Raw genomic sequence first — 22,942 nt, forward strand, 5'->3', positions numbered from 1 at the left:
AATCAAAAATCCTCAACATTAGTATTGTTATATTTCCTAAATGTGAAATAGAGAAACCTAGAGCTGTTCCATGCAGGGATGAACAGCTCACCTAGTTTTACTTCACATTCTGGGACATGTGGTCATGCATTTGTAATGAGGAAAAAGGTTAATCTCCATTAAATACTGTGCTACACATTACAAGAAATAATTGCTCTGAAAGGTACTCACCCATTTCTGGCACAGTTGTACTGGTCGAAAATAAATAATCAGGTTTTGATGAAAACTGCTCTGGGAACCCAGACTCTGGCACTGGAGCTCTTTGGTTATTAGATTCACAAAATGGCTGTGTTGTGAAGGAAGGAAGACTATGCATTTGGGGGTTTGCCAACAAGTGGCCACCAGGTCCATTATTGAGTCTATGAGCTTCATTTGGAGCGTACCATGAAACTGGCATAGTGAGTTTATTAAACAGAGGCTGGATGAAAGGACCTTCTGCAAAGTGGGCTGTATAAAAAAATGGAGTAGGATTTGGATTTTGATAATTGTTCACATGACTTCTTTGATATGGCTGTGGCATTTTCTGAGACACAGGGTTGCTTTGTAATGGCTCTTGGAAAACCCTTCTGCTCCGCTCTTCTGTAAAGGCTGAACCGAAATACTGTGGCTGGCTATCCAGTAGGTCCAGGCGGCTGCCTCTCTGATGATAACTAAGTTCATCCTGTAACTTTCTTTCCAGTGCGGAGGTATCTTCACTCTCCACAGGTTCATTGCTAGTCCATGCGGCAAACTGAGATTCATCCACTGGATTGTCTGTCAGAAGGCACTGGGAGCTGTGCAATGAATGGGGGGGATCTAAAAGAAGGGTTTACAAAAAAGCAATTAAATGGGGTTGGCAATTATATCAAATTATGGGGACATCAAATTTTTACAACATGTAGTAAGAAATCATGGTTTATCACTGATTCTAGGAACAACCAAAAACATAAAACACAGGTGGAGCTCAAACAATAGCAGTTGGATGTAATGTAGAATTGGATATGCAGTTCACATTTTTTTAAAAGGTGCATACATTGTCCATGATCAGTTTATATGAAATTGCTCACAGTATTTCTTTAAAAAAAAAAAAAAAAAAAACCTTTCTTTATTAGCACACTTGGAATCACTTGTCGCATTACATCAAAATAATAGCAAAAGCAGAGGGGGCAGCATGGGGGGGCATCAGGGTTATAGGCGATGGTGATTCATGGGAGTCACCAGGTCTTGACATAGTTCGTAATAGGTATAGTCTTAGTGGGGCCCATATGTACCTGGGTCGGGAATTGAGCGGTTGCATACGTATCCATTGTTCCTCCCTGTTGTTTGCCCCCACCACATCACTAAAACATTGACTCTTATTGGGGGTCTGTGCGTTTGTCCACCATAGGAGAATACAACGTTTTGCCAACAATAAACACAACTTCACAAATATACTTGTAGCAGGTTTGGGTGGGTCAAGGATATGGAATAGGCACAGTAGGTTAGTGGGTTCGACAGGTTCACATATCATCTCAGATAACATTGCACATACATCTTTCCAAAAGGGGGTTTACATGGGGCAGTCCTAGATCATGTGGAGTAATTTAGCATTTGGGGATCTGCAGTGCAGGCATGCACTGGTTCCCTGATTAGATAATAAATGGAGCCGGCTCGGAGTGTGGTGGTACCGTTGCATCACTTTTAATTGGATGATGCTAGGTTACTTATAACGTGCTTAATACCCAGAGGTTTCTAAGCGCGGACTCGGAGATCGAACCTGTAGTTCTCCGTGTTATCTTGCTTCCAAGGCACGCACGTTGCCCCCTGAGCTAACCTCCTCAGATCTCATTCGGAACGGTGAGTAATACGACACCCTAGGTGTCTGAGAGCACATGTCACTGCAGAGGCCGTCACTAATCTCAAACTGGAGGTCCAATGCCCACTTGTCCCGTGTCTTACAGAGGGAGGTGTCAGAGCGGGCCTGGATCAGTTGATGTAGGGGCGACACTTGGCTATGGGTGTCATGTGCAGATTGGAGGAACCCAAGGAGTGAGTCGCTGTCGGGCTCCACTGGAAAGGTGCGCCAGAGCTTCTTGCATGATTTCCGCAGGCCAGCATAGTGCAGCCACTCCCAGGTTCTCCCACGTCTCAAGCCTGGTATCTCGGCAGCTTGAATGAAGTTACCCGCTGTGTATAACAAACCCAATGTATGGTATCCGTGTTGTATATTTTCTGGGAACCTGTGTCTGAATGCGGCAGTGAAGGAACGCAGTTCCAGAGGGGAAGGTTTTCATGATAAGTGTTCGGGACGCCCACCTGTGCCCATATTTTACGCAATGCCAGTGCTAACACTAGCAGGGTGAAATCTGCAATTATCTGCGAACCCTGTTGGGAAAACAAATGATCGGAGGTCCCCGAGTCCCGCCAAATGTCTCTCCCGACTGTACATGGGGGGGAGGTGCCGTCCCCAAACCAAGCAGTCGCTTTACACCATTGCGCCTGTGCGGCCATACTGTATCGCCGTTTGGTGCGGCAAGTCCCCCCCTCTCGTGTGGTTGGTTTAGCGTGTCCCATTTGAGCCGTACTGCACTGCAGTGCCAAATAAATTTGAAAATGTCGTTATTCAGCTCTTGAAAAAAATTCGCCCAGGCCATAGGGGTATATTGAGAAACAGGTGTAAGAGCTTAGGTAGTACGTTCATTTTTAGTAGCGCTATTTTGCCTGCAATCGTAATCGCAGATTTGACCATGTTGTGAGCTTGCCTCGCAGTTGAGTCATGTAACTGGTGAAATTGTGATCATGTAACGCAGGGTAGTTGCATGCCACCGTCACCCCTATGTAACGTATGAACTCAGGGGCCCATTTAAAGCCTAGTAAATCTGGCGGAGGAGTAGTTACGTCTGTGAGGGCCAAGAGTTCCGATTTTGCACAGTTAACCCAGTGTCCTGAAACCTCCCCGAATAGTAGGATATCTTGCATAATGGGTCCCAGGTGTACATCAGGGTTACGGATGTACAGCAGTGCGTCATCCGCGTAAAGGAAAATTATTTGTGGGTCTCCTGCTATATTCTTATCCCCCTGTGACTGTGTCTGAGACGAGTCGCGTCGCGTCTGCCAATGGTTATATAACAATAGCAAATATGAGAGGGGAAAAGGGGCAACCTTGGCGGGTGCCCCTCCCTATCTCATATTGTGAGCAGGTTATTCTGTTTGTTCTAACCCTAGCCACCGGTGCAGTATACAGAAGGTGCACCGCCTCGAGAAATTTTGGTCCAACCCCACATTTTAGCAACACAGTGTACATGAACTGCCAAGACACAGAGTCAAAAGCTTTTGAATATTGAGTGTGGCAGCTGCTGCCTGGACTTGCGGATTCTTGCGTGCCAGTATATTAAATAGCCGCCTTAGGTTCAGTGCTTTGGACCTCCCTGGAATAATTCCTGATTGATCCGGATGGACAATATATGGCATCGCTGGCATCAGTCGAGTAGCTAAAATCTTTGCAAACACCTTAACGTCAGTGTTGATTAGTGAGAGGGTGGTAGGAGCCGAATCGATCGACTGGTTTGTCCGGTTTCAGCAGCACTATGATCACCTGTTCCTGCATGCCAACGGGGAGTATCTGCGATGTTAGAGACTCTTGCCACACCTGCAATAGTTCAGGGGCGAGTGTCCCTTTATACCGCTTATATAGTCCGGCCGAGAAGCCCATCAGTACCTGGGGACTATCGATGGGTTGATTATTCTCCAACATCGTTCTCTTGTCTCCCATGAGAGCTGGCTGAGTGAAAGAGCTTGAAGGAATGCATTGATATTCCCGGTCGTGCATGCGTCTCTGTTGGAGTAGAGGTCGGTATAAAACTGGGTGAAAACTCTGTTGATGGCGACGGGTGTATGTCTATGTCCCCGGAGGTATCAGTAATGAGAGGGATGCACTTCCCACCGTTTTCGCTGCGTGCCATAGAGACTAGCAGCTTACCCGGCCTATCCCCCTCCCTGTATTTGCTAGCCAGCAGAGTGGCTTCAAAAAAATTCACCCAACTCTCTGCATGCGTTCTAAAAGTATCTATGGCTTCCTTTATTTGAGCCAGGGTAGCCGTGGTGGAGGGGGGGTCGGCCTTGAGGCCATGTCCCAGTGCTCTCAGGTCATTCTCGCATTGTTCTATGCTGCGCCGGACCATTTTTAGGACACTAAACTACGAGACCATTGCAATCCCTCTGATGTAGACCTTAAAGGCCTCCCAGACCACCCCGGTTGGGGTCACTGATCCAACATTTTTCTCAAAAAACAGTTGGATGTGGTCTTCTATAATGGATGCAAAAACAGTATCCTGGAGTGCCGATTCTTTAAACAGCCAATTGTTACAGGACTTCAAAAGGGTTGCTAATGATAGGGTAATACTGACAGAGGAATGGTTGGAGTAGGTGCGGGGAAACAAGTGTGTATTTGAGACTCAACTAAGTCACGTGTCTGATAGGAGCCACATGTCAATGCGGGAGGAAGAGTCGTGGACTGAAGAGCAGAAGGAATATTAACAGATGTCGGTATTTAGAGTTCTCCAGATGTCCACAAGTTCCAGGTATTGCATACCCTCCTTGATAACTTGGGCGGATCTTGCAAGAGCCCTTTGTGTGTGAGGAACTGTTGAGGTTAAGGTCCAGGATAGTGTTGAAGTCTCCCTCACAGAAAATGGGGATCAGGGGATAGCGGGCAGGTTCCTCCTTCACCTTGGTGTAAAATTGTGGGTCATCTATGTTTGGGCCATATTCATAAATAGAACTTCCCTCCCTGAAAGTAGGCCATGCACCAGCACATACCTACACAATGTGTCTATTTCCATGTGTTTACATTGGAAAGGGAGAGATCTATGAACCAAAATCATGACCCCCCCCCCTTAGACTGTGAGGAGTAAGAGGTGTAGCATCAGTTCCCACCCCAATTTCTGGCAAACCCCTCACATGTTCCGGAGAGGGCATGGGTTTTCTGCAGGAATACTATGTTGGCTTTGTGTCTCTCACAATAGAGTTGTATTTTCTGGTGCTTAATTGGGTTCCCCAATCCACACACATTCCAGCTAAGGCATGTTATGTCTCCCATTTGAATGTAGATATTGTCTCCCATTTGAATGTATATATTGTAGTGTTCCCCTTTCCCAAGCCATAATGCTGTTTTAGCGTTTCATCACGTCTCTCTGTGCCCACTCCCCTCCTAGTTGCAAACATAGTGTGCCCCAAGTGCTTTTTAACCAATTTTAACTTCAACCCCCCCTCCTACACCTCCTCTAATGGAGCAATGTTTTCCCATAGAGAACCTTCCCAACCAGAAACGCAACATTGCTTGGGGTCACTGTAGCACTGGCTCACCCAGGCTGCCATTGAGCTTAAAACAAGGACAATATAAATAAGGATCAAACTTTGTATACTTCAATCGTAGTTGTAACTCAGAGGGGTGGCATAGTCACCGCACATAAAGTCGAAATGGGGGAGAGCCCCCATCATTTCGACCACAGCCTGGTCATGGCCTTTGCTGCATGCGTGATAAAGTTCTGTTAGCATACGCCAAAACAGCCATGAAGAGTCAGTGCTGTGGTTTTATCAGTGTCTCCGAGTCCTCCGAGTAGTCAGTGTCTCCGGATGCAAGTAGAGTTTTGTCCAGGAACTTCATGGCTTCGCGTGGCATTGTGAAAAAGAAAGTTTTGTTGTTCCAATCGATTCTCAGCTTGGCAGGGAACAGCATTGCGTATTTCATATGGTTTTCTCGCAGCCGTTTCTTCACCAATAGGAAAGATTTCCTCTCCTGTTGAACCGCCACAGAGAAATCAGAATAGATATGAATTCAGTTCGAACCCAACATCAAATCGCCCTGCTCGCGAGCCGCATGAAGGATAGCATCCCGGTCTCGGTAATTGAGTGTGCAGGCAATTATCGGGTGTGGAGGGGCTCCATGTCTCGGCTTGGGTGGCAGAGATCTTTGAGCGCGTTCAATCTGAATTGCGGAGATAGTGCTGCGTTACCCAGTATTGGTAGTAGGGTGGTTTCTATCCACTGCTCCAGGGAGTATTCTGAATTGCTCTCGGGGACTCCGACGATCCGGATGTTGTTGCGTCGGGATCCCAACTCCAGGTCGTCATTCTTACTTTCAACCTGGAGCACCAGTCTAGTAAGCATCGTGAGTTCCCCTCTCATAGTGGATACTTCGTCTTCCACAGAGCCTACTCTAACCTCGGTTTCAAACCGGCGATGATCTGTTTTGTCGATGCAAGATTTTATAGAGTCTATGGTTCTAGTCATGTTGTCCAATTTACTATCTACTGTAACGAATCCCTTTTGCATACATGCCATCATGCGTTGAGTTTCTGAGGGTTCAGGTAAGGAGGGTCCGTATTCATGATGGAGGAAGCCCCATTAATTGCTCGAGGCTTAGGGGGTGGATCTGGTGTACAGGCTCATGGAGCATTGATTTTTGGAGCTCCCTTTGGTCATCTTGCGAGAGCAGTCGGGGTGGTCTGCAGTGATGGAGAGTGCCCCGGGGGTTCCCAGTGCTTCTGCTGCACAGTGAGCAATGCTTAGTTCCTTGTCTGCTAGCGTATTCCAGTAGGTAGAGGGATAGTCACCCAGGTGCACAGTCAGGTACTTGTGTGGCAGACTCGTTCTAGTGGCAACCAGGGGGCTTGGCCTGTGGTTTGCCTGCAGGTAGTGTATTAGTGTGGCCGTGCCCCGTGGCGGATAACAGGCAAGCGGATGATTGGCAATGGTCGCAGGGCGTTGCGTGTAGGGAATACACGCTGTGACGTCAGTCCTCACGCTACAAGAGAGTCTGTCCTCCAGCAGTGGCCCAAAGTGGCAGAGGGGTGTACACAGTCGGGCCCACCAGGCAAAGGACAGGGGGTGAAGTAGGTGCCAAGCAGGCAGATGGCTGCGGAGCATGGGATGAGAGGGTTGTTATACCCACAGCGCCCTGTCAAGCAAGCGTAAGCCCTGTAGGTACCCGTTTGATTGTTAGGGGCGTCCAAAGGACCAGGCAGCGAGATAAGATCTAGTAGCCTTAGAAGGAGAGCCGCCAGTGGCCTCTTCACCTTTAATGGAGGCGCCTCTGACGAGACACAGATTTAGAGTCCTGTCGTTGTTCGGGAACTCCCGCCAGGCACCTCTCCCACATGGGTCCTCGAACCCGAGATCCGGGCCTGCCACAGGGGGAACCACCCAGCGTGGTCAAGGGTAGAGCGGGTCAGGCACCCGGTGCACTTGGCTGTCCAAATCTTCTATGGGCCACCTCTGGCGGGCCAGGGTCACCACCTCTCTCTCCCTCCCTCACGTCCTCCAACATGGACGCTTACCGGAGGCACTAGCAACCCCGCCCTGAGGGATAGCAAATCAGGCGGAGGGTCAATGCAGTGCCATGCTCCCCGCACACCTCTCAGGGGGGATTTTATGAGTGTCAGGGCCTGTCCGACCCGGGGTTTCGAACCTCACCAGGATGTAGCATGCAAGAGTCGGCCCAGGCAGGTCGTCCCCACTTTCCGCGCCCGAGCCGTGCCGTAACTATGGCCACTCAACCCACTGCACAGCGGGCCAGCAGGAGAGTCGGAGCAGGATCATTGGGTTTCCAGCATCTTCAGTGTCTCTTTGGACGTGGTTGTGGCCGTGATGAGTTCAATACGAACTAACTTGCAGCCTTATGACAGCGCCGTGTGCAGGAGCTCTAATGAAGAGCCACATCCAATGCACAACATTATTTCTTTGAGAAACCAGAAGGTGTCTCACCCACTAGTCCCAGGGGATCTGTCACCCAGGCGGCCAGGACATGGCCATCACTTTTGGATCTAGTTCCTGGGGTGGACCAGTGCAGGAAAATCACCTGAGTGAGGGGTCTTTGGGGATTGGGACGCTAGATGGTAAGACGCAGTATCCCCTTCCCAATAACACCTTTACCCCATCCTACCAGGTAGGATATTTAGGAACCCCTCCGTCTCCTCCCAAGCTCCTTTACAACACAAACACTTTCTCACAGACAGCCCGCTATGAGAGAAAACAGACTAACACCTGAGCCATATACCTGATGTTTTCCAATACAATGGTCGGGCAAGGTCAGGCAATCACTGACCATCACACACAACTGACTTCCATTGAGCTTCCCCACATGGATAAAAGGCGGAGCACGAGAACACACTCAGAGAGCCAAAGCACACAAGGAAACAGAAGTTTCGAGATGGCAGCTGAATGAGAGACAAAAAACAGCCAAACTGAAGGGGATCGCAAGGAGGGAAGTTCCCTTGACCATTTCGACAAGAAACTGTTATTTTCCAGGAACCTCGCAAATAGAAAGCGCAAGACTAGGATACCAGGCTGAAGAAACCTGCATTGTGTGTCGCAGATAACCAGGGCCCTCCCATGTCAATAATCAAGGTGGGGAGAATTACAAGCCGCCATGGTACCGTCCTTGGCTCAAAGAACAAAGCATTGTCAGTGAAATCAACACAGCCAGTGAGTTGGGGAGACCGATACAAGACCGCTCTGTGTTGAAGCCAAGGTTGCAAGCGGCAACATTGTATGGCGAGCGGTGATCGAACATTGTTAAAACGCATGAGATAAAAGACGCTAGTAAAGTTGAACAGCTGATGAGTGATTCAACTTTGAAACCAAGATACAATACCTTTGACAGAGTGGTCCAGCACCGCGTGGGTGCTCAACTGAAGGTCTCTGTAAGGTATCCAGCTCAGAAGTGGCAGAAGTGAAAGTTGAAAGAGTTATATGTTTATGAAGAATTGTGAATCGAAGTGGTCCTGCAACGGGTCGAGCAAATTCCTGCGCACAATCGAAAGTCTTCGATTTTGATAAAGTAAAGAAAGTTTGGAAAGTAGATAAATTGGCCCGAGCCGTCGGGGGAAGACTAATTGAAGGTTTTGTGGTAAAGTGGGTCTGAGGCTATGTGAAAATACAGGTGGAAAAAGGAGCCGATGAATACCGTCCCAAGAGAATTAAACAAGGATGGTTGATCGAGTGACAGAGTTGGTGATTGGAGAGGCGGGAAGTTGTCCCTTACTTTTTCTGCTGAATGAGGGGAACTGATGGGAGGAGGGAGGTGAGTCATGGGGGGCGAGAAAGAAAAAGGTGAATCATGGAGGGGCACGGGGGCTCAACGAATGGGGCTATACGGAGCAGGTCCTACATCTGGGAGGACCATTGGTGATTTTATTCTGACTTAGGAGATGAATCTGAGCGGGATTGTATGCCGGGGTTTGGGGCGTGGGTGGGGAAAGTTAAAGGTTAGAATGTTTTGTAAGTTCCAATGGGAGAGTTTTCAATGGTTCCTGGGTGCTTTAAGGGCCCGAGTGAGCTTGGCTTTCCAAGGGGGTGGTGGGGAGGTCTCAGGGGTGTGTGGAGGTCTGTGATGTTCTGGAAACAGATACATAACATATATAGGTGAAATGGCAATCTGCTCCCTCAATGTGAGAGGCCTCAATTCACCATGTAAGAGGTTGATGGTTCTCCGGGAATTCAGGAGGACAAAATTAGATTGGCTTTGTTTACAGTAGACATACTGGCAGAAGGGCAAGGAACCCCGTCTAAAATCCAGAGAGGTCGGAGAAAAGTTCACGCCCGCTGCCGCAGGGGAAGCAAGGGGTGTAGCTATCCTGTTTTGAACCCATATAGGATTTCTGGTGGAAGAAGGGTTTTAAAAGACCAGAAAGGACGTTAGGTGTTTATTAAGGGGGAAATGAATGGCTCCCGGATAGCGCTGGAATCTGTGCATGCTCCAAATTTGGGTCAATGTGACTTTTGGGAGAGTGTAAGGGATATTTTTTGTTTGTGGAGGGCTGACTAGTGGTTGGGGAGATTTCAACATGGTGCTTGACCCAGTGAAAGACCGTAAGAGAATGGGGAAGGACTGCGCAGCCCGGTTGAGTGATGGAGACTCAAACCATTTCAGAAGAGCTAATGATGACATGTGCTTGGTAGACTCACTATCCCCCCCAGAAGGAGATATGTCATTTACTTATTTTTCAGCAGTGCATAATTCCTAGTCGTGGACAGACTTAATATGAGTGGATGCCAATATGAAAGTGCAGGTCTTGGATTCCCGTGTCGCCCCAATCCCTTGGTCCAACCATGATATTGTAAAGGTTGTTATGGGGATGGGCACAGGGCACCCGGAGGAGTTGGAGGTGTAACATCTTCCTGCTGAGAGATAGGGAAGTGATGAGAACTACTCACAGCAATAAAGCAATATTTGTTTTTCAATGACACTGGGGAGGTGGGCATCCAGAATCTCTGGGAAGGTTTCAAGGCAACAATTCGGGGGGTCCTGATAAAGATAGGGTCAGAGAAAAATAGAGCGAGAAGGGAGCAGGAATACAACCTCTATGAGAAGATAGGCAAGTTGCGGCCGGGGTTAACAAGGCAATTATATGTCTCCCACGGAGGCGAGTAAACTCCGACTGTACAGAACCCAATTAAATACTATACTGGTTCTGAATATTGAGAAAAAAGAATTATCACAAAAAAGGGGACAAGGCACACAAGATTCTGGTGTGGAGATTAAGGGAGGAAAGAAAATGGAGAACGATTGGGGGGATTAGAACCGAGGAGGGGGTCACTGTGTATTATTAAGAGGGCATTGGGAGGGAATTTTCTAAATATTATGAGAAGTTATATACCTCGGAATGTAAGGGGGAAAAGGAACAGATTGATACTTTTGTAGAGAGGCTTCCCCTCCCTGGCCTTTCGCACGCTATGGCAGAGAATCTCGACCAACCTATCTCAGAAGAGGAAGTACAGCAAGCTATAAAGGGTATGAAGTCGGGGACTGCCCCAAGGGAAGGTGGGTTCCCTATTAAGTTCTATACATTATTTCTAGTGAGAATCTTTAATGAATGTTTGGAGGGGGAAGCTCTGCCCGCCACGATGATGCTAGCAAGAATAGGGGCCATGCACAAGCAGTGGAAAAACCCTGCTAATTGCTCCTCATATAGACCCATATCCGTCCTTAATAATGATGTTGAGATCCTAGCAAAGATCCTGGGAAAAAGATTTGAGGTATGGTTGCCAACGCTGATACATGGCGATCAAGTAGGCTTTGTCTGGGGGAGACAGGGTTCAGACAATGTATACGGAAAACCATGGATCTGGTTCACTGTGCCCTAATAGCAGACCTGGATGCCGGTTTAATATCTCTTGACTCGGAAAAAGCGTTTGATAGGGTGGAGTGGCCGTTTATGATGAAGGTATTGGGGAAACTGGGATTCGATAAGAATTTCTTGAGTTGGGAGGCAGCACTTTATAAATATGCCAGTACAAGAGTCCAAATTAGCGGGGGCTGTCGGAGGCTTTCAGGTTAACGAGCGGTATGAGACAGGATTGTCACGTCTAACCAATATGGTATGCTTTGACGATGGAATCTTTGGCTGTTTCCATTCGGGAGAACCGATGAATTAGGGGCATAACAGGGGATGACACTGAATTTAAGCTTTCGCTATTTGCAAACGATATGCTAGGTTATCTCACAGATATACAGCGTTCACTCCCGGCCTTAATGGAACAGATTTTGATATATGGTCACCCCTCGGGTCTTAAAATCAATATGGAGAAGTCATGTAGCATGGCCATACAAAGACAAAATCCTCATTTGGGCTTGCGGAGCAGATACCTGGCCATGTGCGTCCAATACAAGAGCATTCAATCTTTAGGGATCCGAGTTACGAGAGATCTGGGGCAGATAGTGAATGCTAACTATGGCCACTTATTTAATTGGTTGAAATCATACTGGAAGAGATGGGCTCCCTTAATATTGAATGAATGTGCTCCCCCGTCTTCTGTTTCTTTCTGCTACCCTCCCAAGTCAGCTCCCTAAGAGATTCTTTAATGAACTGATGGGAGAACTCTGCAGATTTATATGGCAAAACAAGACGCTGAGGGTGAACATGGCAACACTGGCACTTCCGAGGGACAGAGGCGGGTTTGGATTCCCTGATGTTTGATTATATTATAAGGCGGCCTAATTGCGGGTGATGCTTGAACGCGTGAGAGACGATACGAGGACCTACTGGACCACCCCCTGAAGGTTATCTTTGGTCCCCACCCCAAACCGTCCCTGAGCGACTTAGAATCCATCCCACATTGAGTGTGCTCTGAACAGTCTGGCATGGAAGTGAGACCAACTGGTTGCTCTCATCATGGCCCTCACTGATGTCCTCAGTGTGGGGTCCCCCATTTGACCTTGTGCTCCAGGGGTTGAGATTCTCGCAGAAGTGGTCTCACTTGGGCCTCAAGAGGGTTGGCCAATTATTTAAAGATGGGACATTTCTGGAACTGAAGGCAGTTCAGGAGATGCGAGACAGTGAGTCGATTTCAGTATGAGTATTTGCGTGTCAAGGGTATATTAACTGACCCAAAATGGGGGAGATCTTTGTCAAGGGAGCTTACCCCTTTTGAGAAGGCTCTAGATTCAGCCCCCACAGGAAGGGGCATTTTATCAAGATTATATAAAGCCATGAACACGACGTGCCTTACAGGGAAACAAAAATTTCAGAGGTGTTAGGTGGATCTGGGGGGGGGAGGGAGGACATATCAGAGGAGGAATGGACAATAATCTATAGTGTGACCTTACATGGCAATTTGTTTACCTCCACGATAGAACATAATTACAAAAGGCTGATGGGATGGCATAGTGACCCCCTGAAGCTTTCCAAGATGTTTGCGGGGGTCTCCCCTCTCTGCCCTAGGGCGTGTGGTCAGGTGGGGTGTCTTTCCCATATGCGGTGGTGCCCAAAGGTGCGTGTTTTTTGGGATGAAGTACGGAGCTGCATGAAATAAGTCACAGGGGTTCAGTTAGGTTTAGACATTCTACAAATGCCTTTGGGGGTCCCAACAAAGGATAGAGATGAGCATAGGCTCCCAGGTTGTGGGAAGCGATCCTTAGGGCAGGGCGTTTGGCCATAGCTCAGGGATGGAAAGATGACAAACTTCCAACAAGGCTATTTGGGAACGAAAAGTACATAACATGATGGTGATGGAGAAATTGACAGCAGTTGTCAACGACCAGCTGGGGACATTTAGAGAGTAATGGTGTGCTCTGTTGTCTAGATGGGAGGGTGAAGTGGCGGTTGGGGGGGCCCGAGTTCCTTAGATATGTAAGATGACAGAGGGGGAAACACTGTTTTTTGAATGGAGACAAGGTATTGGGACTTAATTTGATGTACCTAAAGCTCCCGAGACACCACAATAAATGAGCCCGAAACACATAGATAATCAATACTGATGGAATTTGGTTAATGTTGGGGGGGTGGGGTGAGGTGGGTTGAGGGGATTAGGCATAGTTTTTAGCGACCCTGTGGGCAGACTTACTATCCAGTAGGGAGAAGGAAGGTTTTTGGAGTGGTTTTCAAAGTGGGGATATGTGTTTTGTGGATCTCTGGGATCCCCTCGATTGTTAGGGTTGGGGGTGGGAATGGACAGGGTGCGGTTTAAGACTGAACGTTACGTTTTTGGTTTCTGTTTAAATTGATTTATATGTTTTGCTGTCTAACAAAATGCTAATAAAAATAATGTAAAAAAAAAATAAATAATATTTTGCTACTGCCTGTTGGTCACGTACATTTCTCTGATGCGCCTGCACCATTGAAAGGTATTGATTGACAATTTCCATCAATGCCTTCATGCAAGACTTTTACATACAAAATACACCAGGGATCCCTGGAAAAAAAAACTCATGAAGAGCAGTGTAAATACATATAAACACTAGGGAATTTCTTTGTGCTGTACTAGGGAATTTCTTTGTGCGTTATGATTCATTTAACTATTCATTGTCTAGCATCTTCTAATTCAAATACCAGCCCATATCTTTAAAGTGACCTATTGCAAAAAGCCTATTTACCTATATCAATACATACTCCAACTTTTTATTATGGTGGATTCAAAACGCATTTAAAAACAAGTCAATACCAAATGCATACAGTACATACAGCCAATACACAAAATACATATAGCATTATAACCCACAAATAAAGTGCAAAATGCAGACCTGAATTATTACAAATGCTGTGTTTCAAAAAATTCAAATGTCTGAAGTGTAATTCAATTCACACATGAAAGCAATCAATGCATTGTTATCTACAACTAAGGTGCACAGTGCTGACCTGGATTTTTAAAGAATGTACAATGCCTGTTAAATGCCCACCAGTAAGGTGACAAACCTATCCATTATTTTACAAAATAACATTTCTATGGGATACAGTGTTGATAACACTATCACCTAACATAATGGCACATTCCTAGTTTTTGATGACTAACTGGACTAAAAAGATTAACCAGCCTTGTCTTCTTCAGAGCAGACAGATGTTGAACTGTGTCAACTCTACAAAAAGAAAATACCGAAATTGGTGATCCCCACTCAAGAATACTAAAGAGCCTTTTAATATCTACGGCAAATATTTACAAACCAAAATATGCGGGATAGATTACCTGTATATAGGCATCAAATGTGTTTGTGGTTAAAAGATTTTTCACTGGTTCTTATTTCCAGCTGCAAGAATACCAGAAAATCTATGTGCATTTGTGTTGCTTATTAGTGCAACAGTAACTTGTATTCAGAATGAGAATGCTGTGACCTTCTATCATAGCATGTATGCAGGGAGAACAGAAAGACTTATCTGTGTATATTTAGTACTTCGCAACTGCAAATTTAAGACTGTTGTTTCGGAGGTTGCCTGTAATGATGAAAGATGAATATCAACTAATGTGTATTCTCGTCCACTCTACTGATCATATTGTGTCTTAAAACGCGATTAATAAAAAGTAACTAACTGATATTACTCAACAACGCGGACTTCATCTCACACAGCCGAAACATGTACATCAGAGTATTTAAAACGTTGTGTGAAGACAAATTGACGCCCACGTGATTCGGAACGTAAAAAAAAAGACTAGACTGCTGGTACATGCAATTCTTTAACTATACTGGCAAAGAGTAGTTCCCAAATTTGGAAATCGGCAGGAAGAAGGGATTGAGCAACATGTTACAACTAGAGTAACCCTAACCACAGTATGGCTTTTTACATATGTATCGTAATTATACAGTACATGCTGAAATAAAACTAAGACAACATATAAGATCACAAAGTCTAAAAACCTCAATGTTAATAAAGGTTACCTGTAAATATTTAAAAATGAATTACACAATTGTTGTGGAGGCACTGTCAATATTTTAGATCCCATGTAATGGGGACTAAAGGCTATGGTTATGCAGGGCTGTAAACCGAAGATCAAATGTATTCACAAAGTCTTACAGTAATACCTGCCACTCAAGTTGATAATGTTGATAATTAAGACCCTCTATACATTTAAGATTATAGTTCCAAAACGGTTCTCTTTGGGCAAGTTTAAGATTATCATTTAATGATCCTCCTTGCAGGTCCGGTAAAACCTTTTGTATTATCCACCACTTAATGTCATCCTGATCATGTCCATGTTGCACGAAATGTGATGCCATTTGTGCAGTGGCAACACAAATCCATATTCTAGAGCACTGTTCTTAAATTCAGGGGTCTACCTCTCGCTGTGTTTTGCCAATGTAATATTATTGCACGGGCAATTAATTATATACACCAAATTCTTTGAATTACAGCTGGTGTCATCTTTTAGTTTCCATACCTTAGTTCCTACTGTAAATTCAGTAATACAAATCACAAAAGTGCAAGCAGTACAATTACTGCATGCTGAATGTCTTATCAGGGGCGCTATGCACAAGTAACTTCTCAAATTAAGTGGAGTTATTTCTTCCCTTCTTAACGAGTGTACCAGTGACTGTCGCACATATTTTCCTTTTTTAATGGAAAAAGAGGTCTTAAGAAATCTAAATCATATGGTTCGAGAATATGCCAATTCTGTAAAATCAAATTTCTCACATTACTACTGTCGGAGCAAAATGTTGTCAGGCATACAAGACTATTCTACTTAAGTTTAGTCTAGTTTCTAATAAACTTTCACGCTGATTAAAAGCATGCACGTTTAGGAGATCTTTTGGGAAGAGTGCGAGGATAACCTTGCTGTGTTAATCTTTTTGTAATTATTGGAGAGATCTCTCTTTCTAATAATGAACTTTTCTTTTGCAGGTTCTCAGGATTCGGAAAGGTTTATGGCTGCAGATGACTACGAAGCTACTTAGGCTGAGGAAACGTTAAACAATGTAAGTTCAACTATTCGGAAAAACTGCAGTCTTCAGGAAAAGCATGGAAACTGTGCTGTGAGAAACTTGCAGTACTTTCGGTACATAAGCTTTTTAAACTTTCCTTTGTATTTTTCTATTCAGTTTGTTAGTTAATTAAATACCTCTGTTTTGTCTGCACATTTTCGGAAAGCTGAGGAAAATACTTTCGGATGGTGCAGTCTCTGCGGAAGAAACTTGTGACTGAAGATGCTGCGGCTTCGGACGAAAACTGCTGTTGGATGATGCTGCGGCTCTGAGAGAAATGTCTGACTGGAACTGCTGCGGTAATAAATGACCACTGCTGACTGAAGATACTGCTCGAAGAAAACTACGATTCGGTAAGTATTTTCTATAAGCTATGAGATTTTGTTGTCTTTTTTTATGTAAAGCTAATGTCTTATATTTCTCTCCTTTGACCGGTTCTGTGAGGAGAAAGCATCGGTAGCGTTACCCGCTGTCAGCGGAGAAGACCTAAAACGAGTGCTACAGCGAAGGCGAGGCTTAAGTAGCTCCCTCTGCAATATCAATGGTAAGCACTGTAAGATATGAATGGATCTTGTGGCAGCCATGTTTGGAGTACAAGGCCAATGTTAACACTATGAAAGTCTATGGAAACAGATGCTGCGAGTGGTTCAAATGCCATGTGTGCCAGGTTAATACCCACCTTTGACCCACTGACTGAGGTAATGTTCCTGGCTTATCTAGGATGCCCGATTTTAAACTGTGTTCATTGGCTGGGATCATGAGTAGGGTGATTCTGATGGAACTTTTGGAGTAATTTGGGGGCATGAATGTGTGAGCTGGGTTCCCAAGTTCTGTCCTGTGGCCCAAACCCTTTCCAATCTACAAGGTAGAATAATTTCTGACAATCTTGGAATCTAAGATTTCTTTCATTACGAATTCTGGTTCTCCTTCTATGATGATTGGTTGTGGTGAAGGTTCAAGTTTGGTCCCTGGATTCATTGGTTTTCGCAAAGAGACATGGAATACAGGTTCAATCTTACTGCTACAGGATTGACAATGGTTTATACAGAAAATGGGCCCAGAAATCTAGGCTGGAATGTACGTGGGCCTTTCAGTGCAATGTGGTTAGAAGACAACCAAACCTTGTCCCACACTTTATACTCTGGAGATTCTCTTCGAAGGTTATCTGCTAATTTCTTTTGGGCTTTCCTTTGCTGTGGTCAAATGTTTCAGGACCTCTTTCTGTACTTGGGTAATATTCTCGTGAAGGTTCTGTACTGCAGGCATCTATAAGGCTTCAACTGGGTGGAAGGTAGAGGTCTGAGGATGTGAACTATTAAGTATGTAGAAAGGAGTATAACCTATGGAAGTGTGTTCGGAGTTATTATATGCATACTCTGCTATCCAAAGGACATCCACCCAAGAATAATCCATCTAGTGCAGAAGACATTGCGGGTATTGTTCTAGAGTCTGATTGGTTCTTTCTGTTTGGCCGTCAGTTTGTGGGTGGTGACTTGTAGATAAACATACTTCAACTTTAGCCAACTCAACATTTCCTCCAGAATTGGGAGACAAATTGACTCCTATCAGAGATCACTGCAGATGGAAATCCATGGAGACGTACTATTTGTTCCAAAAATACCTTTCTTAGGACTGATGAACTAGGAAGCCCCAAGCGGGCAATGAAATGTGCCATTTTGGAAAACAAGTCAACCACTACAAGGATCATATTAAAACCCGAACGAGGAGGCAATTCAGTAATAAAGTCCATAGAGATGGTATGCCATTGTGCTGGCGGGTCAGGTAACGGTTGTAGTAGTAGTAGTCCTACGGGTCTCTGCTTTGAGCTTTTGTTTTGAGCACAAATGCCACAAGTTCGAATGAAATCTATGATGTCCTTGCGACATGTTGGCCACCAGAACATGTCTTTGGATTTTGGCCTTGGTTTTAGCGATTCCAGGGTGGCCTTCCAATACGGCTACATGATAATCTGCCATAACTGTCTTTTGTAGCTCCTGATTTGGTAGATAGAGCTGACTCTGGAGATAAGGTAATCCTTCTCGAACGTCAAACTTGGGTCCTCTGGATTTCAAGGCCTCTAACTCTGAAGTGGTCATGCTAAGGAGAATGTGTGCCTTTAAGTCTTCTTGTGAAGACCCTGTGACTCCTAGCATCTTTTCTTCTGGAATTAGATTTACAGGGTCTGAGGTACTTTGGTTTTCTTCTTTCTCTCCAATCCATTACAAGGCATCTGCTTTACCATTACATACTCCTGGGCAGTAAGTGATAACGAAATCGTGCTGTACAAAGAACAATGCCCAAAGGAGTTGTCAAGATGATTGACCCTTTGCGCTGCGTAAATATTGCAGGTTTCGGTGGTCTGTGAAAACTGTGACGGTATGCCGGGCCCCTAACAGATGGTGTCTCCATTCTTCAAAAGCATTCTTTATGGCTAGCAATTCCTTATCTGTAATGCTGTAGTTTAATTCTGCGGTTGAAAATTTCTTTGACCAAAAGGCCACTGGATGCAGTTGTCTGGTTTTAGTATCTTTCTGGGATAATACAGCTCCCATTGCAGCACTGGACGCATCAGTTTCTACGATAAATGGTAGTTCAGGTTGTGGGTGTCTCTGGGAGCAGTGGTAAAATGTTCTTTTAAAGGTCTGAAAAGCCTCTTCAGCTTCCTTGGTCCAGAAAAATGTCTTGTGTTTTCGCAATAACGAAGTTATTGGATGGACTAGTTGGGAAAATCCTGCTACGAAGTATCTGTAGAAGTTTGCAAATCCTAAAAAACTTTGGACTCCTTTAAATGACATAGGGGAAGGCCAATTCAGGACGGCGTCAACCTTTCGGTTATCCATTTGAATTCTCATCGGTGACAGGATGAATCCCAGAAACTCCACTGAGGTCGCATGAAAGGAACATTTCTCCAGCTTGACAAATAGTTTGTGTTGTCATAATTTCCTAAGTACTGCTCTTACATGGGGGTTATGTGTTCTTGAACCGAGCTTTAATAAATTAGGATCGCGTCAAGGTAAACTTTGGTATAGACATCGAGTAATTCACATAAAACATCATTCATAAAAATCTGGAAAACTGCGGGGGCGTTGCAGAGGCCAAAGGGCATGACTTGGTATTCGAATAAACCGTATTTTGTGCAGAAGGCAGTTTTCCATTCTTCTCCTTCCTTGATTCTCACTAAGTGGTAGGCTCCTCGGAGGTCTAGTTTAGTGAAAATGATTGATTTGTTTATTTATAGAGCGCTTTACACCAAGGCGCTGGCATGCTTAACTTGGTCCATAAACACAGGAATGAGTGGAAGGGGGTACCGGTTCTTAACTGTGATCTTGTTTAGGGCACGATAGTCTATGCAAGTACGAAGGTCCCCTCTATGCAAGTACGAAGGTCCCCTTGCTTTTTGGGTACAAAGAACAAAGGAGACGCCATAGGGGACTTAGAGGGCTGAATAAAACCGTTAGCAATATCATTTTCCAAATAAGTCTTCAAATGAATATTCTCTTGTTCAATTAAAGCATAAATTCTGCTGCATGGGGTCTTTGAACCAGGGATCAAATCAACTTGACAATCATATGGCCGATGAGGGGGGTAATAAGTTAACCTGTTTTTCTTCAAATACTTCCTGAAAATCCCTCTACTCCGGTGGAAGAGTTCCTATTAATCCTAAGGTGGATTCCTCTCTTGAAATCACTTGAACTTCCTTTTCAAAGGTTCCATCTTGAATACAACAGGAATGTCTGCAATCTTCTGTAAATACTAAGGTTCTGGCACGCCAATCAATCTGTTGGTTATGTTTCTCTAACCACGGGATCCCTAAAATCACTTTAAATTGTGGAGCACTAATTAGGTCAAACAAGATATTTTCTCGATGTCCCTCCTGGCAAAGCAAGGTGCAGACTTCAGTACACTTTGTCACTGGTCCGGACATCAGTGAGTCCCATCTACTGCAGTGACATTTTCTACCACAGGCTTTTGGTGCATACCAATACCCATCTTGCCTGCTAGCTCATAATCCATGTAGTTCCCGATCGCACCACTGTCCACATATGCTTCTAGAGCATATATCTGGGAAGGTTGAAGGTAACTTCTTAAGATAACTGGAACAACGAAATGAGAGATCTGAATCTCCTTCTTCTGGCTCGACAAGTCGACCTCTAAACTTGTCGGGCGTTGGAGTTTTCCGTCTACTCACTTTCTTTGATATTTCTGTCTGCCTTGTCTACTGCTCCCACTGGTTTCCACAGTGGTTTCACTGGACAATTTTGCAAATGGTGACCTGCTGATCCACAATAGAGGCAAAGATTCTGTTGTCTTGTCTCTTTCTTCCTTAGAAATGGGACCCCGCAAACACCTCCTAACTGTATTGGTTAAGAGTGACTTTCAGTCACTAGACGAGTTCCACAATCATTTGAATTAACATAGAAGGATCTAGATTCTGATCTGGTCCTATCGGAGCGCTGGTTCTGCAGTCGGTGATCTAGCTGTATAGTTAAGTCTATAAATTCAGCATAACCTGTAGGAGGATTCACTACTTGCGCTAATATGTCTTTGAGTTCTCCTCGTAATCCTCGATAAAAGAGGGTTGTTCTTTTCGCCTCAGTAGAACTAGTCTCTGCTACTAATCGATTAAAGGAAGATATGTAAGCCAACAGTTCCTGGTTCTCTTGACGTAGAGAGAGCAGCTCATTATCCAAAGCCTGTCCCTGGGCAGGATGCCGAAAACCTAGGAAATTCCTTACAAGGGTCATCTCGATTGACTAAGGGTATAGACCAGTCAGCAGCATGTCCCCCCCGCCCCCCAGATATGATAGCACATATGCTACCTTGGCTTGATCTGAAGGGAAAACCCTGGGTCTACACAGGAAATGTACATTACATTGGTTCATTAAAACTGCAAAGTGCCGTGGATCCCCATAAACCTCTCTAATGGAATGTTCCCGGGCAAAGCTACCGGTAAAGGAGGACTGGGAGCAGAAATGGGACCCTGTGAAACCCTACTAGGGAGTGGTGCTTGTCCTGCTTGGGACTATAGTAATTAGCAACCCAATTCATCGGTGCATTCTCAGTTAACCACCAAATCTCTCCTGAGAGTATTGGTTTCAGAGCTAGCTGTGTGGACTTCTGTTCTTAACTCTCCTAAAATCTGGGATAAATTATACATTCCTGTGTCCTCCATTATGCTCAGGTGGAGTATTTTTAAGTATGGCTGCCCATTCTGTAACGTTTACCTGAACTCCTCAGGAGTGTAATGCCTTCTCAGGCTGTGAACCTGTGCTTGGGCACTTTTTGGATTCCTTTTCTGTAAAAACGATAACAATAGAATGGCTATAGCATCTAATTACTGAGAAGGTGCTGCCTTAAAATGTATACTTTTGTAATTCTCCACTCTCAGCTGTGTTTATTATGTGTGGAGCTCTCCATCCGGGTTTCTACAGGGGCACATTGAAATGGAATACAATGAAATCTTGGAATGCTCAGGGTTCAATAGTTGTTTGCCTTGAAAATGTATATACTTTTTCAGAAAATGTCTCTGGGTAAGGTATCTTGCGATAAAACGCTGTCTTCTTATATCTCTTGTAATTATTCCTACATTGGAGAGATCTCTCTTTCTAATAATGAACTTTTCTTTTGCAGGTTCTCAGGATCCGGAAAGGTTTATGGCTGCGGATGACTACGAAGTTACTTAGGCTGAGGAAACGTTAAGCAACGCAAGTTAAACTATTTGGAAAAACTGCAGTCTTCAGGAAAAGCACGCAGACAACTGTGCTGTGAGAAACGTGCAGTATTCCAAGTACGTAAGCTTTTAAAACTTTCTTTTGTATTTTTCTATTCAGTTCGTTAGTTAATTAAATACCTCTGTTTTGTCTGCAGATTTTCAGAAAGCTGAGGAAAATACTTTCGGATGGTGCAGAGGCTGCGGAAGAAACTTCTGACTGAAGATGCTGCGGCTTTGGATGAAAACTGCTGTCGGATGATGCTGCGGCAGTGAGAGAAAATTCTGACAGGAACTGCTGCAGTAATAAATGACCACTGCTGACTGAAGATACTGCTTGGAGAAAACTACGATTCGATAAGTATTTTCTATAAGCTATGAGATTCTGTTGTCTTTTTTCTGTAAAGCTATTGTCTTATATTTCTCGCCTTTGACAGGTTCTGTGAGGAGAAGGTGTCGGTAGCGTTACCCGCTATTAGCGGAGAAGACGCGAAGCGAGCGCTTCAGCAGAGATGGGGCTTAAGTAGCTCCCTCTGCAATATCAATGGAACGCGCTGTAAAATATGAATGGATCTTGCGGCAGCCATGTTTGGAGTACAAGGCCAATGTTAACACTATGAAAGTCTATGGAACTGAGGGAGGAGATTATTGAATATTTTGAGAAAAACACTGGCAGCGTGAAGTCGGAGAGCACCCTGTGGGAGGCATTTAAAGTAGTAGTAAGGGGGGGCAGCGATATCAAAATCTAAAGGGCTCCAAGGGGATATAGTGAAAGAGCTGCAAATAACGGAAAGGAAATTAGAAGCAATGTTGAACCAACAGGAGGCCATCCGAGAAGATGCAGAAACTATGAGTCAGTTGCAACAAGAATGTGGGGGGACACTGGGAGAGACTATGTAACCTAAATTACAAGAAGTACATAGAAAGGCAACATGCTGGAGGAGATGAGCCGGGAAGACTGCTGGCATGGCTATACAAGCAGGAAAGGCCCAGACCCACAATAAGAGAGAAAAGGGGAGAGAGTGGCCTAATACTAGATACCCAAG

The 22,942-nt window shown here is 44.9% G+C and overlaps 1 protein-coding gene across 1 annotated transcript in view; it reads right to left on the reverse strand.

Annotated features, from left to right (window-relative positions):
- Window positions 1-22,942, reverse strand: part of RIPK1 (receptor interacting serine/threonine kinase 1) — an 840,028-nt gene that overhangs the window by 117,020 nt on the left and 700,066 nt on the right. Inside the window, exon 9 of the mRNA XM_069613515.1 lies at window positions 211-834. Coding sequence (XP_069469616.1) covers window positions 211-834 — 624 coding nt within the window. The remainder of the gene's footprint in view (window positions 1-210; window positions 835-22,942) is intronic.

Source organism: Ambystoma mexicanum, chromosome 5p, assembly GCF_040938575.1.
Source record: "Ambystoma mexicanum isolate Mex_15411 chromosome 5p, UKY_AmexF1_1, whole genome shotgun sequence".
Lineage (NCBI taxonomy): Eukaryota > Metazoa > Chordata > Amphibia > Caudata > Ambystomatidae > Ambystoma > Ambystoma mexicanum.